General features: G+C 65.6%; 1 protein-coding gene across 1 annotated transcript in view; it reads right to left on the reverse strand.

Annotated features, from left to right (window-relative positions):
• ARHGAP33 (Rho GTPase activating protein 33) overlaps positions 1-15,453 on the reverse strand; it is a 58,038-nt gene that overhangs the window by 8,918 nt on the left and 33,667 nt on the right. The window contains exons 15-22 of the mRNA XM_078850391.1: positions 14,190-14,272; positions 13,734-13,841; positions 13,340-13,485; positions 9,640-9,838; positions 9,352-9,449; positions 3,638-3,712; positions 3,353-3,451; positions 2,612-3,256 (exon numbers count right to left, since the gene is read on the reverse strand). Coding sequence (XP_078706517.1) covers positions 2,612-3,256; positions 3,353-3,451; positions 3,638-3,712; positions 9,352-9,449; positions 9,640-9,838; positions 13,340-13,485; positions 13,734-13,841; positions 14,190-14,272 — 1,453 coding nt within the window. The remainder of the gene's footprint in view (positions 1-2,611; positions 3,257-3,352; positions 3,452-3,637; positions 3,713-9,351; positions 9,450-9,639; positions 9,839-13,339; positions 13,486-13,733; positions 13,842-14,189; positions 14,273-15,453) is intronic.

A 15,453-nucleotide genomic window follows, 5' to 3' on the forward strand; every position in this document is an offset into this window, starting at 1 on the left:
GGGAGGTTCTGGTGGGGGGTCAGGGGGGTGGATCCGGCGGGTAGGGGGTTCTGGATGGAGCTGGGAGGTTCTGGCAGGGGGGCGGGGGGGCGGTTCCGGCCGGCAGGGGGTTCCAGATGGGGCTGCGAGGTTCTGGCCGGGGGGTGGGAGGGGTCTGGATCTGGCCGGCAGGGGGTTCCGGATGGGGCTGGGAGGTTCTGGCGGGGGGGTGGGGGGACGGCTCCAGCCGGCAGGGTGTTCCGGACAGGGCTGGGAGGTTCTGGCGGGGGGGCGAATCCGGCCGGCAGGGGGTTCCGGATGGGGGTGGGAGGTTCTGGCGGAGGGCGGGGGGGCGGTTCCGGCCGGCAGGGGGTTCCGGATGGGGCTGGGAGGTTCTGGCGGGGGGGCGGATCCGGCGGGCAGGGGGTTCCGGATGGTGTTGGGAGGTTCTGGCGGGGGGGCGGTTCCGGCCGGCAGGGGGTTCCGGATGGGGCTGGGAGGTTCTGGCGGCGGGGGCGGTTCCGGCCGGCAGGGGGTTCCGGATGGGGCTGGGAGGTTCTGGCGGGGGGGCGGATCCGGCGGGCAGGGGGTTCCGGATGGGGTTGGGAGGTTCTGGCGGGGGGGCGGATCCGGCCGGCAGGGGGTTCTGGATGGGGCTGGGAGGTTCTGGCGGGGGGGCGGGAGGGTGATTCCGGCCGGCAGGGGGTTCTGGATGGGGCTGAGAAGTTCTGGCGGGGGGGGGGGCGGATCCGGCCGGCAGGGGGTTCCGGATGGGGCTGGGAGGTTCTGGCAGGGGGGGGCGGATCCGGCCGGCAGGGGGTTCCGGATGGGGCTGGGAGGTTCTGGCGGGGGGGCGGATCCGGCCGGCGGGAGTTCCGGATGGGGCTGGGAGGTTCTGGCGGGGGGGCGGGGGGCGGATCCGGCCGACAGGGGGTTCCGGATGGGGCTGGGAGGTTCTGGCGGGGGGGTGGGGGGGGTGGTTCCGTCCGGCAGGGGGTTCTGGATGGGGCTGGGAGGTTCTGGCGGGGGGGCGGGGGGGTGGATCCGGCCGGCAGGGGGTTCCGGATGGGGCTGGGAGGTTCTGGCGGGGGGGCGGATCCGGCCGGCGGGGGTTCCGGATGGGGCTGGGAGGTTCTGGCGGGGGGGCGGGGGGGCGGATCCGGCCGGCAGGGGGTTCCGGATGGGGCTGGGAGGTTCTGGCGGGGGGGCGGATCCGGCCGGCAGGGGGTTCCGGATGGGGCTTGGAGGTTCTGGCGGGGGGGCGGATCCGGCCAGCAGGGGGTTCCGGATGGGGCTGGGAGGTTCTGGCGGGGGGGCGGATCCGGCGGGCAGGGGGTTCCGGATGGGGTTGGGAGGTTCTGGCGGGGGGGCGGTTCCGGCCGGCAGGGGGTTCCGGATGGGGCTGGGAGGTTCTGGCGGGGGGGGAAGGGGGGCGGTTCCGGCCGGCAGGGGGTTCTGGATGGGGCTGGGAAGTTCTGGCGGGGGGGTGGATCCGGCCGGCAGGGGGTTCTGGATGGGGCTGGGAGGTTCTGGCGGTGGGGAGGGGGGGCGGTTCCAGCCGGCAGGGGGTTCCGGATGGGGCTGGGAGGTTCTGGCGGGGGGGCGGATCCGGCGGGCAGGGGGTTCCGGATGGTGTTGGGAGGTTCTGGCGGGGGGGGCGGTTCCGGCCGGCGGGGGGTTCCGGATGGGGCTGGGAGGTTCTGGCGGGGGGGCGGATCCGGCGGGCAGGGGGTTCCGGATGGGGTTGGGAGGTTCTGGCGGGGGGGCGGATCCGGCCGGCAGGGGGTTCTGGATGGGGCTGGGAGGTTCTGGCGGCGGGGCGGGGGGGTGATTCCGGCCGGCAGGGGGTTCCGGATGGGGCTGAGAAGTTCTGGCGGGGGGGTGGATCCGGCCGGCAGGGGGTTCCAGATAGGGCTGGGAGGTTCTGGCGGGGGGGTGGGGGGGTGGTTCCGGCCGGCAGGGGGTTCTGGATGGGGCTGGGAGGTTCTGGCGGGGGGGGGCGGATCCGGCCGGCAGGGGGTTCCGGATGGGGCTGGGAGGTTCTGGCGGGGGGGCGGATCCGGCCGGCGGGAGTTCCGGATGGGGCTGGGAGGTTCTGGCGGGGGGGCGGGGGGCGGATCCGGCCGGCAGGGGGTTCCGGATGGGGCTGGGAGGTTCTGGCCGGGGGGCGGGGGGGCGGATCCGGCCGGCAGGGGGTTCCGGATGTGGCTGGGAGGTTCTGGCGGGGGGGCGGATCCGGCCGGCAGGGGGTTCCGGATGGGGCTGGGAGGTTCTGGCCGGGGGGCGGGGGGGCGGATCCGGCTGGCAGGGGGTTCCGGATGGGGCTGGGAGGTTCTGGCGGGGGGGCGGATCCGGCCGGCAGGGGGTTCCGGATGGGGCTGGGAGGTTCTGGCCGGGGGGCGGGGGGGCGGATCCGGCCGGCAGGGGGTTCCGGATGGGGCTGGGAGGTTCTGGCGGGGGGGCGGATCCGGCCGGCAGGGGTTCCGGATGGGGCTGGGAGGTTCTGGCCGGGGGGCGGATCCGGCCGGCAGGGGGTTCCAGATGGTGCTGGGAGCTTCTGGCCGGGGGGCGGGGGGGCGGATCCGGCCGGCAGGGGGTTCCAGATGGTGCTGGGAGCTTCTGGCACACTCACTCTGGGCCAGGCTTCCGCTCTCAGCTTGGGTCAGTTTGCGCCGCACCTCGCGCTGGCAGCTGTCAGTCAGCATCCCGTCACCGGCCTGCAGCAGTCGGGAGATCATGTGGGGGGGACTGCGCGTCCCCCGGCGCTGTCCGGGCCTCAGCACACCCCCGGCCTCACCCCCCTCCAGCATCTCCAGCACCTTGGCTGGCAGCGAGATGGCCACGGGCTCAGAGATCTCCAGGGCGGCTGTGGGGGGCTCTGGGCCGCGGGGCGACAGTGCCCGGGCCACCTTGCAGGCGAAGGGAAGGCGGGCGGGGCTGGGGGCCGAGTCGGAGGTGTCGGAGAGTGAGGGGCGCCGGGGGGGGCTGTGCCGGAAGGGGAGTGGGTCGAAATCCAGGAAGCCTGGGGGACTGAGCTCCAGGTCTGAGTCCAGCTCGCCCTCGTCATCCAGCCAGAGGGAGGTGCGGCGATGGGGTGCCAAGTCCGGCAGCACGGCCAGGCTCTCGCTGCAGCCACCGGAGGCCGAGGAGCTCAGCGACTCGCAGGAACGGCAGGGCTTGAGGGGGGCTGGCGGGGACCCGGGGGGGGCCCCGGGCAGGGCCGGGAAAGCGTCGCTGCTGGAGCGTGGGCGCCGCAGGCGGTGGAGTTTGCGCAGGCCTGGGGGACAGATGGACAAACAGCAGGCGTAAACAACCCTGAGATGGCAGGCAGCTGGGGAACAGCCACACATAATGTCGCATGGGGACAGCTCACCTGGCACTGAGATGCAGCCATCTCTGGGGTGGGGCAGCTGGGGAACAGCCGCACTTAACGCCACCTGGCTGAGATGCAGCCACCTCTGGGGCTGGGAATCTGGGAACAGTCACACACAACACCATACAGGGACTGCTCGCCCAGCACTGGGACACAGTCATCTCTGGGATGGGGCAGCTGGGGAACAGCTGTACATAACGCTGCATGGGGACGGCTTGCCTGACACCTCTGGGGTTGGCTTCCCCCTGAACATCCCCTCCCTGACCCTGGCGCTGCCCCTCATACCCGCAGTGCTGGACTGGGATGTGAGTGACTCCTCACTCTTGGCAGATCGCAGCGTGACGGTGTCGGCCCGACGTCCTGCAGGGAGAGGGGAGGGGTGAGAATGTCAGCCCCCCAGTCCTCCCTCAGCCACCCCCGTATCCATCCCCTGCCTGGACCCCACTGATAACCTCCCACTGCTCCTGCCCCCAGCACTGCCCCGAGTCCCCACCTCTGCTCCCGGGAACACCCCAGACAGGCCCCCCAACTCTCCTTCCTTCCCCTGGAAAAAACAGTTCCTGACCTTCCATAACTGCTCTTCCTTGAGGTGCGCTGCTCGTGTCCGTTCCATGCTAGGTGTGCGCGCCCACGGCTGGCTGCCAGAGATTTCTCCCTTAGCAGTGTCCGTAGGGCAGGTTCTGGCACCCCTTGGAGCCCTGTGCCCATTAATGGGGCGTCGCCCCCTCAGTTCCTTCCTGCCAACACTGCCACAGAGGGGCAGGAGGGCGGGTTGTGGGATGGACGTGAGCAGAGCATCCCGAAGAACAGCAGTTACGAGAGGTAGGTACCGTTTTTTCTTCTTCAGGTGCTTGCTCGTGTCGATTCCGGTTAGGTGACTCCCAAGCAGTATCCCTGGATGTGGGCTCTGAGTTCATGGCCGTGCTGCTTGCAACACTGCTCTGTGAAGCTGGCCTCGCCCCGGGCCTGCTGGCTGATGGCGTAGTGGGACGGGAAGGTATGGACCGACGACCAGGTGGCGGCTCTGCAGATACCTCGGATCAGTACCTGTGCGAGGAAAAACGCTGACGAAGCATGCGCGCTCTGGTGGAATGGGCAGGAAGGATGGCTGGCAGTGACACCTTTGCTTGCTCACAGCAGAGCCTGATGCAGGCAGTTATTCACAAGGAGCTTCTCTGAGCGGACACAGGCAAACTTTTCATCCTGTCCGCCCTGCGATGAGGAGCTGCACTGATTTACAGAAGGGTTTTGTCCACGATGCAGAAGGCTAAGGCCTGCCTAACATCCATAAAGTGTAACCGATGCTCCCTGTTCGCCTTGTGAGGCTTCAGGAAGAAACCCGGTAGGAAGAGGTCCTGATTATTGTGAACTGTGATACCACCTTCGGTAAGAAGGCTGGGTGGGGGCTCAGCTGGACCTCGTCCTTGTAAAACACCATGTAAGGGGGTTCTGACATCAATGCTCTAATCTCAGAGACCCTGTGGGCCGACATGATAGCCGCCAAGAAGGAGACGTCCCACAAGAGAAGCAGCAAAGAACACGAAGTCAGCAGCTCAAAAGGGGGACCCGTGAGCCTCACTAGCACCAAGTTTAGGTCCCAAGGAGGGACAGGATCCCGAACTTGTGGGTATAGCTTCTCCAGACCCTTCAGGAACCTGATCATCATGTCATGAGCAAAGACTGACCTGCCCTGGATCGGCAGGTGAAAGGCTGAGATGGCCAACAAGTGAACCCTGATTGCCAGACCCTGGTGCTTGAGGTGGAGCAGGTAGTCCAAGATGGATTGTAGCAATGACCGGGAGGGAGAAAGACCTCAATCTGCGGCCCTTAATAGATGAAGTGCTTCCACTTGACCAGGCAGGTTGCCCTGGTGGAGGGCTTCCTGACACTCAACAGGATGTATTAGACTTGCTCCGAGCAGGCCTGCTCCTTTGTGTTCAGCCATGCAAAGCCACGCCATCAGATGCAGTGACGCTAGGTTTGGATGGAGCAGACAGCCTTGGTACTGCGAGAGCAAGTCTGGGAAAAGTGGGACCTCTAGTGGGGTTGCCATCGAGAGGTCCGAAAGCCTGCCGCACCAAAGCTGCCATGGCCATGCTGGAGCTACTAGGATGCCTTTTGCTTTGTCCCCGGGAAGGCATACAGCAGGGTTCCATCCAAGGGCGCAGGAAAGCGTTGGACAGGGAGCAGCCAGCTAGCCTGTGAAATGAGCATAACTGCTGACACTTCCTGTTCTGAGTGGCCATGAAGAGGTCCACCTGGGGAGTCCCTCACTTGGGGGAGATCGTGCTGACAACTTCCGAGTGGAGTGACCACTCATGGTGAGAGGAGAAGGACCTGCCGAGGAGATCTGCCTCCGCGTTTCGGGCGCTCGGGAAGCGTGAAGCCTTGAGATGACCAGTCTACTGCACACAGAAGTCCCACAGGCGAAGAGCCTCTCGACACAGGGCAGATGAGGCCCCGTCTTGCTCATAGAAGAACATTGCTGCTGTATTGTTCGTCAAGATCTGCACCACTCTGCCTCTTAGATAGGAAGGAATGCATGGCAAGCCGAGCATATCGCCCTGAGCTCCCTGGCCTTTCTGTGAAGAGAACCAGAGACCTTGGGTACTGCAGCTGCCAAGCTGGGCTCCCCACCCCCGATCCGACACATCAGAGACCAACGTTACCGATAGGACTGGTGCTACGAAGGGGACCCCATCCAGAACAGTCACAGGGCTGGGCACCCAACCAGAGACAACAGGACGTTCAACGGAACTGTGACCATTAGTTACAAGTCGTGAGAAGAACGACGCCAGCCACATCTGGACACTGAGCCACAGCCATGCATGTTGCACCACGTCGGTACACACCACCATGTGAGCCAGCCGCTGGTGGCATACTCGGGTGGCTGGGAGCGGCTGGGCTCTGACATGCCAGGAATTAGGACTCTGGCAGGTAGGCTCTGGCGTGGGTGGAGTCAAGCACTGCTCCTATAAACACTATTCTCTGAACGGGGGACAGAGTCAACTTCTGGGTCATTGAGATGCAGGCCTAGATCCCGACACGTGCTGCACGTGAGCCTGGGACCTGCCTCTGACTAGCCAGTCCTCGAGAGATGGGTAGATTTGAATGCCACAGCACCTAAGGGAAGTGGCCACCACCACCATGCACTTCGTGAAGACCCTCGGAGCAGAAGAGAGGCTGAAAGGCAGTGCCGTGAACTAGTCGAGGTGCTGTCCCACCACCAAATGGGGGAATCTCCTGGGGCCATGGAAGTTAAGAATATGGAAGTGGGCGTACGTTAAGTCGAGAGCAGCGTACCAGCCTCCCGAATCCAGAGAGGGGATGATGGAGGCCAGGGAGACCATGCAGAACTTTGATGTCTTCAGATACCTGTTGAGGCGACACAGGCCTAAGATGGGTCTGAGGCCCCCCCTTGGCCTTCGGGATTAGGAAATACCGGAAGTAAAACCCTTTTACCCTCATGTCTAGGGGAACCTCCTACCCGGCCCGCAGACGTAGGAGGGAATCCCCCTCCTGGATGAGGAGCTGCTCGTGAGAAGGGGCCCTGAAGAGGGACAGGGAACTGGGGTGTGAGGGGGGAATGGAGGAAAACTCCAGGGTGTAGCCAACGGCTATGGTGTTGAGCACCCAGCGGCCTGAGGTGACCTTGGCCCATGCAGGAGAAAGGGAGACAGGCGGTCCCGAAACAAACGGGGAGATGGATCCTGGGAGGAGACGGCAACTCCGGCCTCGGGCACACCCTCAGAATACCTGCCGACGGCCTCCTGAGCAGTGCACAGGACCTGGCTGGGCAGCGGAGGGGCAGCGGCATCTAAAGCCCCTGGCTCTGCCACTGAGGGCCGGAGAATCTATGCAACTGGAGTCCCAGATGTTAGCACCGTGTCTCCCCAGCAATGCCTGCTGGCTGCAGTCCCAGGTGTTAGCACTGTGGTGGCCCCGGTGATGGTGAGCAGTGCTGGGAGGAACCCGGAGCTGGTGGGGCTCGCTGTAGGCAGAGGGACAGGGTTGAGTCCGAGCAGGAGGGTTCCAAGGCCCATCTGAGAGAAGGGCTTGGAGATGAATGGCCCTGTTCTTCCAAGTGTGCCGTGAAGCCCTGACAGATCTGGCATTTCTCTTTGATGTGCAATTCCCCCAGAATCAGACAGCTGGTGCGGGGTTCACTGACCGGCATAGGTCTATGGCAGACGGCTGGGATCCCGGGGAAGGGGGCAAGCCCTGTGCCGGGGACAAAGTCCCTAAGGGCACTAACTGTCCCCTTACTAAAACTCAGTGGGGGTGGTTTGGTTGGCTAGCTCTCAGAACCAAAAGGAAGGAGAAGGGTCAATGGGAAATCAGGACCCTGAGACTGACAGTCCCCTGGGGCAATGGGGAGAGGCCAATGCTCCAGGTCAGCCTGATTGACAGGGCGGGCAGGCTAATGAGGGAGTCAGGAGGCCAGGGGGGTCCCATCCGCCTAGTGAGCTGGAATTGCCTGGGTCAGACAGAGTGGGGCTGAGCTCAGGAGAGAGCAGGGGCCTGAGTGGAGTGGGGGAGCAGGGCCGCGCTGGCCAGAGGGGCCGGAGAAGCAGCCCAGGGAGCAGGTCAGTGCTGGGAGCAGAGCCACAGAAGCAGCCCACAGAGCAGACCTGTGCTGGGATGGGGAGAGCTGCAGCAACTGGAGCCAGAGGGGCCAGAGAAGCAGCCCAGGGGGCTGGAGGCAGAGCAGCAGCAGAAGCATCAGTGCTGAGGCAGAGTGGTGGAGCTGGGGCTGGAGCTGGAGCTGTCCAGAGCCAGAAGCAGCTGGGGAGAGCGAGGGGGACCCTGGGCAGTGGGCCCAGCACAGGGAGACACCCCCAGCCAAGACGCCTGGCAGGCCAGATTTGGGGGGGGATCGTAACCCCGACGGGGCGGGGGCGATGCTGGGAAGGAGGGTCCTGCCACCTAGAGCCTGGGGGCATGTGGCCACCACCAGAGCAAGTGTCCGACCCGCAGCATCCCTGCAGCACAGCCAGGGCTTGGGCAGGGGCCTGGGACGTGTGAGGAACAGACTGAACTGCCCTGACATCCCAGAGACGCTGGCTGTGATGTCCCCGTGCCACAGAGCGGGGCGACGGGTTTTCCTTTCACCTTTCCCATTTTTTCCTTATTTTTTTAATTGGTTGCTGTTTAATAAATTGTATTTGCTTTGAACTGTTTGTAACAATCAGTGGGTCAGGGAAGTGTCCAGTGCAGAGAGAGCACACAGAGTGGGGACACCCTAGCCCCTGCCCAAAGTGGGGGTGGAGCCCCCCAGGAATCCTGGGCCCAGCCTTATTAGTGTTACGAGGACTCTGCCAGACAGGAGAGTGGAAGGGGAGCCCTTGAGGTCAGGTAGGCCTCTGGGTAAAGGGAGTGGGAGTGAGGACTCAGATCCTTTCGCTAGCCCATATACCGGGGTCGTGTATAAGCCAGGAAAGTTCCCCACAATAGCGGGACCATCCCCCGCTTACACAACTATCTAACCTACTTATTCACCTAACTAACTACTTCATGATCTAGATCCAAATATATCCAACAACTATAAAGTTACACTGCTCGGAGCACTTTGGAATCGCAAAGGGAGACAAGGAACTGAAGCACCCCATATACCGGCGGCACCCCATATACCGGAGCATGGGTGCAGGGCTCCATGGGGCACCAGAGACGGCCCTACGGATACTGCTAAGGGAAAAATCTCCGACAGCTGGGCCCGTGGGTTTGCGCACACCTAGCATGGAATGGACATGAGCAAGCACTCGAACTTACACCCCTCATCCCCACTCCATGGGGCAGGGGGAGAGACAAAGAGAACAGGAGGAAGAGAGATGTGGGGCTGGGAGGTTGGTGTGGAACTGGGGGGAGATTTGTGGGGCAGGGCTGGAAATGGGAGGCTATGTGGGGCGGAGGGAAGCTGGGAGGCTGTGTGGGTCTGGGGGAAGCTGAGGGGCTGCGTGGGGCAGGAGTCAGGGGGACTGCGTGGGGCAGGGCTCACTCACCTGTCTGCCTGCCCGGGCACTGCACTCTCTTGTGGCTGATGGCGGGTGCCCTGCCCAAGGCCAAGAAGGTTTTCCAGCTTCCGCCCCGCGTCTGGCGCCTGTGGAGAGACAGTGTCAGCCCGACCCATGGCCCTGTCAGCCCCATTCCACACACCCCTGAGGCCACCACCTCCTGGGGCCAGATCGGGGCCGGCACCCCCTGAGAGGAAAGGCCCCCATGCCCCATCCCCTGCCCCCCTGAGCTCACCAGCCCCTACCCCAGAGTCAGCAACCCCAGTGCGGGATTACCTGACATGGGGCGAGTCCAGCATGAGGGGTAGCCTCCCCGGGGGACTCCGTCCAAGCTTGGCCTCAGGGCTCTTGGCCTGGCCAGGGGCCGCATGCTGGGCCTGGGCCTGCGTCCGGGCCTGAGCCTCCTCCAGCGAGAGCAGGCGGGTCGAGGGGCAGCTGCCCAGCAGGGACTTGGGGCGCGGGAGGCAGGAGCGACCTGGGGGACAGGGAGACAGACAGAAGGGGGGTCAGCTGGGCCTGCCCCACAGGAACCTCAGCCCCTCCCTGCAGCACAGCGCCCCCTACTGAGCCCCCAAGCCCCTCTCTGCAGCTCCTCCACCCCACTCCCCACAGCATAGTGCCCCCCGCCTAACCCCTAACCCTGTTTCCTGCAGCACAGCACTCCCTGCTGAGCCCCCCACCCCCGCAGCACCCCCTGCTGAGCCCCCCACCCCGCTCCCCACAGCACAGTGCCCCCTGCTCCCCTCCCTGCAACACAGCACCCCCTACTCAGCCCTAAGCACTATGGTACCCCCTAGTGCTAGCAGCAGGACAGGATTTAACACCCTGGCAGGCCGCAGGGATCCCACTCCTCACACCAGTGAGGGCACTGTGAGCCCATGGGAAGAGGGAGAGGCTCAACCCCGCAGAGAAGCAGCAGCGTAGCTGGGCACTGGGAGCTGTTACCTGGGTGAGGGGCGGGCAGCCAGGTGCCAGTGCAGGGCCCATCCCCCTTAGCATGGCCGGGCGCTGGGCTCCGCAGGTCCCAGCTGGTCAGGGGCAGAAGGCAGCTTCCCTGGGATGTGTGTTGGGGGGTTGCCCCCCTCACTGCAGCTCACGTCGGCCTCGTGCCCAGCCACTCTATGGGCCCCCCAATTCCACACCCCACTGCATTTGGTCGCAGGATTGTCCACCCCCCCCTCCCACCACAGGGCTAGCCTGTCTGGGCACCTCCCAGCCTGTCTGGGCATCCCCAGCACCCCCCTCCCCAGCCTGTCTTGGCACTGCCCCACCTCAGCACCCCCTTTCCCAGCCTGCCGTGGCACCCCCTAGCCTTCTGTGGTGCCACCCAGCACCCCTCCAGCATGCCTTGGCACCCCCTACCTCAGGCCCCCCACCTGCCTCAGCACCCCCCTCCCCAGCCTGTCTGGGCACCCCTCCACTTCAGCATCCCCCTTCCCTAGCCTACCTCGCTGCCCCCGAGCATGCCTTGGCACCCACTCATCTCAGCACCCCCCTCCCCAGCCTGTCTCAATGCCCCCAGCACCTGCCTCCCCAGTCTGCCTTGGAAGCCCCCCACTTCAGCAACCTCCCACCCCCACCCCTGCTGGGCTCAGTGTCCCCCCACATCAGGCCCAGTCAATGTCAGCCCCCCCCCCAGCAAGTTGTCTCCCCAAGGCGAGCCGCTGGGCGCCGGGCACCATGAATCACCAATGTGGGGCATTGCCAGCTGGGCATTTAATGTTCTCTTGTGCTCAACGGGAGCCAGTTAAACCCAGGACCTGAGCCTCCCTCCCCGGATGGGCAATGCCCCTGTCCTACCCTGCCCCACCCAAGCTCTGAGAGCCCACAGGGCCCCATGCAAGGAGAGCCGTACCGCCCTGCTCCTGCCCCGCAATCAGCGACCTGGGCCACTGGAACCCCCTGCCACTGGGCACCTCCCCACCATAGTGTCTGGGATCGATGCTTATCTGGGGATGCAGCTGACTGCACCAGATTTCAGGGGGTCACGGAGCCACACAGCCCAAGTAGAGGGACACGTGGGCATCAGGGAGGGGGTGGGATGCCAGGGTAGAATGGCCCACAGGCGGCAGGGAGGGGGCAGGATACCGGGGTAGAGGGGCCCGTGTGTGGCAGGGAGGGAGTGGGACACCGGGGGTGCATGGGTCCATGAATCTGATCCGGGGCGGGGGGATGACCTCCCCAACCCCTCAGTCCCCCTCCGCTTCCAGGACACCCTCCACCCTGTCTTGCTGCGTCTCCGGCTCCCTCTGGGCCTTGCTCAGGGCTTCGGGCAGGGTGAGCAGCCGGCCGGTCTTGGGGGGCCAGGCCAGCTTCCGGGACGCCGGCTGGGGGGCTGGAGAGAGAACAGGGTTAGAGGGTGGCCTGGGGGGGCAGCATGCCAGAGCCCAGGGGCAACCCCATGCCCAGAGCAGGGCCCCCTCTCCCTGGGCCTGGGACCCTGACACACAGCAGGGGAGGGGGGGACCAGCCCCAGGCCAGGGACCGGGAGGTAGCTGCTGAGAACAGACCGGCTTGCTACACAGGGAGCAAAGCATGGGGCGGGGGTCGCGGCACTGGCTGCCTTACTAGCTCCCCGTTCCCCACTGCCTCCAGACTTCTCCCAGTGGCCCATTGCCTCCCACCCCTCCAAACCCCACTGCCCCCAGCCTTTCCCAGTGTGATGAAGTAGGAATGTTCTTAATGTTCTCTCTGAAAACTGCGGTGTGCCTCAGTTTCCCCTGTGTTACTTGAGTATCTCGGTGGTGGGATAAGGGGAGTATCTAGGTGGTGGAATAAGTGATTGTTGCAGAGACCCACAGAGGGCAGGTGTGACTGCTGGTGGGCTGCAGAGAACGACACGGTGTATCCTGGCAACTGATGGCCAGGCCCACTCCTCTGCAAGAACCAGCCGGAGGTGCTGGTGCAGACCAGGGGACCTGCTGGCGCAGGAAAGAGACAAAGGAAGGAGGAGGGGCAGTGGGCAGCTGAAAGGGTCAGTCTCCTGGTTTGGGACTGGGGGCAGGGCGGAGCCCAGAGCTCTGGGCCTCCCCCTCACCCCCCCAGATGGACTCTGTTGAAAGTTCCTGATTTCTGTGCTAACAAGCTCTGTCCTACGCTGTGTTCCCCACGACTAATAACCTTCCTGTGTCACACTCTGGCTGAGTCCCTGTGACTGCGGAGTGGGGGTACAGGGCCCTTTGAAGGGGGTGAGGGTCCCCAGGTGTCCCTTCCAGGTGGACTCACTGCAGGGAGCTCAAACCCCACTGCCCCCAAACTATCCCCATCACCCCAAACCCCACTGTCCCCAGCCTCCCCAATGCCCCTCCACCCCCCCCCCACTGTTGCCAACCTTCCCCAGCTCCCCCTACCCCTACCTCTCAGAATCCCTCAGGTGTCTCATCCATCCTTTGCTGCCCCCATCCCCCCGAGCCCCTTCCTGTGAGACCTCCAAGGACACAAGACAGCAAGATGGCATGAAGCGCAGAGCAGGGTCTGGGGCAGGGTGAGGCAAGGAGACCACCCCCCAAATTCTGCTGGTGGCCCTCCTCCACCCAGGCATCCCACCCAATGCCACTGGGGGCAGGTCCCCACCCTCAGAGCAGCAGCCCCCACCCAGCCCCACCCCAACCCCGCTGCTGGGGGTCAAGGGACAGGTCCCAGTGGGCGGTGCCCAGCAGTGCAGCATCACAAACAAGGCAGCAAAGATCCCAGCCTCCTCTAGGGCACAGCCTGCCCCCACCTCCCCCAGCTCAGCAGCCAGCCAGTCTCTGTATGCCCCCCACTGAGCACCTTGCTACCCCCTGCATGCCCAGAGTCACCCCACGCTGCCCCCCAGCCTGTGCTGTGCTGTCTCCTCCCCCACGCTGCTCCCCCCGGCTGCCCTCTCCACATTGTCCACCCCACACTGTCCCTCCATGCTGCCCCCCTGCACTGCCTCACACGGCCGCCCGTGCCCTCCCCACACCATCCCCCAAGGCCCCCCCACATGCCCCACCTGCGCTGTCCTTGCCGATGGAGGTGAACTTGTCGCTGAACAGCACCTGGACGTGGCTGAGCAGGAACTCGACCACAACGGACTGGACCCGCACCTCGTGGAAGGCCTCCGCCCCACTCAGCCCCACGGCCTCCAGCTCCAGGGACCTGGGAGGCAGAGGGGCGCTCAGTGGAGCAGTCTGGGGGATTGGAGCTGGCGCGTTGGGGGGGGAGGGGGGCGCTGGTGGGAAGCACTCAGTGGAGCAGGTTGGGGGGATTGTAGGTGGGGTATGGGCAGGGGATCCAGAAGGGAGCTAGAGGGGGGTCAGAGGGGCAATTACCGGAGCAGGTTGGGGGGATGGTAGCTGGTGCAGGGGACTGGCAGGGGGTCCAGAGGGAAGCCAGGGGGCACTTACCGGAGCAGGTTGGGGGCCCACACGATGGCCAGGTTCTTGACGTGCATGCTGGTGTCTGGGCTGTGCGTGGCTACCCGTGCCAGGTGCCGCAGCAGGAACTCCAGGGTCCTGAGGGGGGCGGCAGCTGGTGAGGGGGACCCGGCCCCAGCCTGCCCTCCAATTACCCACAATCCCACAGGGCCCTGACCCCCTCCAACTGTTATCCACACCTCTTGGGGTCCCCCAGCCCTCAACCACCACCCAGCCGGGCACTAAGCCCTGCCCCAGTCGTCACCCACGGCCCCATGGGGCCCCGACCCTACCAGTCATCACCCACCCACCCCCAGATGTCACCCACACTGCTGCGGAGCCCTGACCTCCCCCCCCACAGCCGTCACCCATGGCCCCGACCCCCCCAGCTGTCACCCACGGGTCTGTGGGGCACCGACCCCCTCCACGGCCCTGTGGGGCAGGTACCTGTAGTGGGGCGGGGGCAGCTGCTGGATGACGTCATGCACCCGCACCAGGCGCTCCTCCTCACTGGGCACCGCCATGGCCTCCTGCAGGGCAAATGGGCTGTTATCTGGGGGGGGCCTCAGGTGTTAACATGGGGGTGGGAGGTTGGGGGGCAGGGAATGCAGGGGTAGGGGAATTGGGGGTCAGGCGTTAATGCAGGGGGATGCGGGGGTGGGGGGTTGGGGGGCAGGGAATGCAGGGGTGGGAGGTTGGGGGGCAGGGAATGCAGGGGTAGGGGAATTGGGGGGCAGGCGTTAACGCAGGGGGATGCGGGGGTGGGGGGTTGGGGGGCAGGGAATGCAGGGGTAGGGGAATTGGGGGGCAGGCGGGCGGCTGGTAGGTGAGCAGCGGGTTGGGGGTCAGGCGTTAACGCAGGGGGATGCGGGGGTGGGGGGTTGGGGGGCAGGGAATGCAGGGGTAGGGGAATTGGGGGTCAGGCGTTAATGCAGGGGGATGCAGGGGTAGGGGAATTGGGGGGCAGGGAATGCAGGGGTGGGAGGTTGGGGGGCAGGGAATGCAGGGGTAGGGGAATTGGGGGGCAGGCGTTAACGCAGGGGGATGCGGGGGTGGGGGGTTGGGGGGCAGGGAATGCAGGGGTAGGGGAATTGGGGGGCGGGGAATGCGGGGGTGGGAGTTCGGGGGGCAGGGAATGCGGGGGTGGGGAGTTGAGGGGCGGGGAATGCAGGGGTAGGGGAATTGGGGGGCGGGGAATGCGGGGGTGGGAGTTCGGGGGCAGGGAATGCGGGGGTGGGGGGTTGGGGGGCAGGGAATGCAGGGGTAGGGGAATTGGGGGGCGGGGAATGCGGGGGTGGGAGTTCGGGGGGCAGGGAATGCGGGGGTGGGGAGTTGGGGGGCGGGGAATGCAGGGGTAGGGGAATTGGGGGGCGGGGAATGCGGGGGTGGGAGTTCGGGGGGCAGGGAATGCGGGGGGTGGGGAGTTGAGGGGCGGGGAATGCAGGGGTAGGGGAATTGGGGGGCGGGGAATGCGGGGGTGGGAGTTCGGGGGGCAGGGAATGCGGGGGTGGGGAGTTGAGGGGCGGGGAATGCAGGGGTAGGGGAATTGGGGGGCGGGGAATGCAGGGGTAGGGGAATTGGGGGGCGGGGAATGCGGGGGTGGGAGTTCGGGGGCAGGGAATGCGGGGGTGGGGAGTTGGGGGGCGGGGAATGCGGGGGTGGGAGTTCGGGGGGCAGGGAATGCGGGGGTGGGGAGTTGGGGGGCGGGGAA

The sequence above is a fragment of the Lepidochelys kempii genome, chromosome 24, assembly GCF_965140285.1.
Source record: "Lepidochelys kempii isolate rLepKem1 chromosome 24, rLepKem1.hap1, whole genome shotgun sequence".
NCBI lineage: Eukaryota > Metazoa > Chordata > Testudines > Cheloniidae > Lepidochelys > Lepidochelys kempii.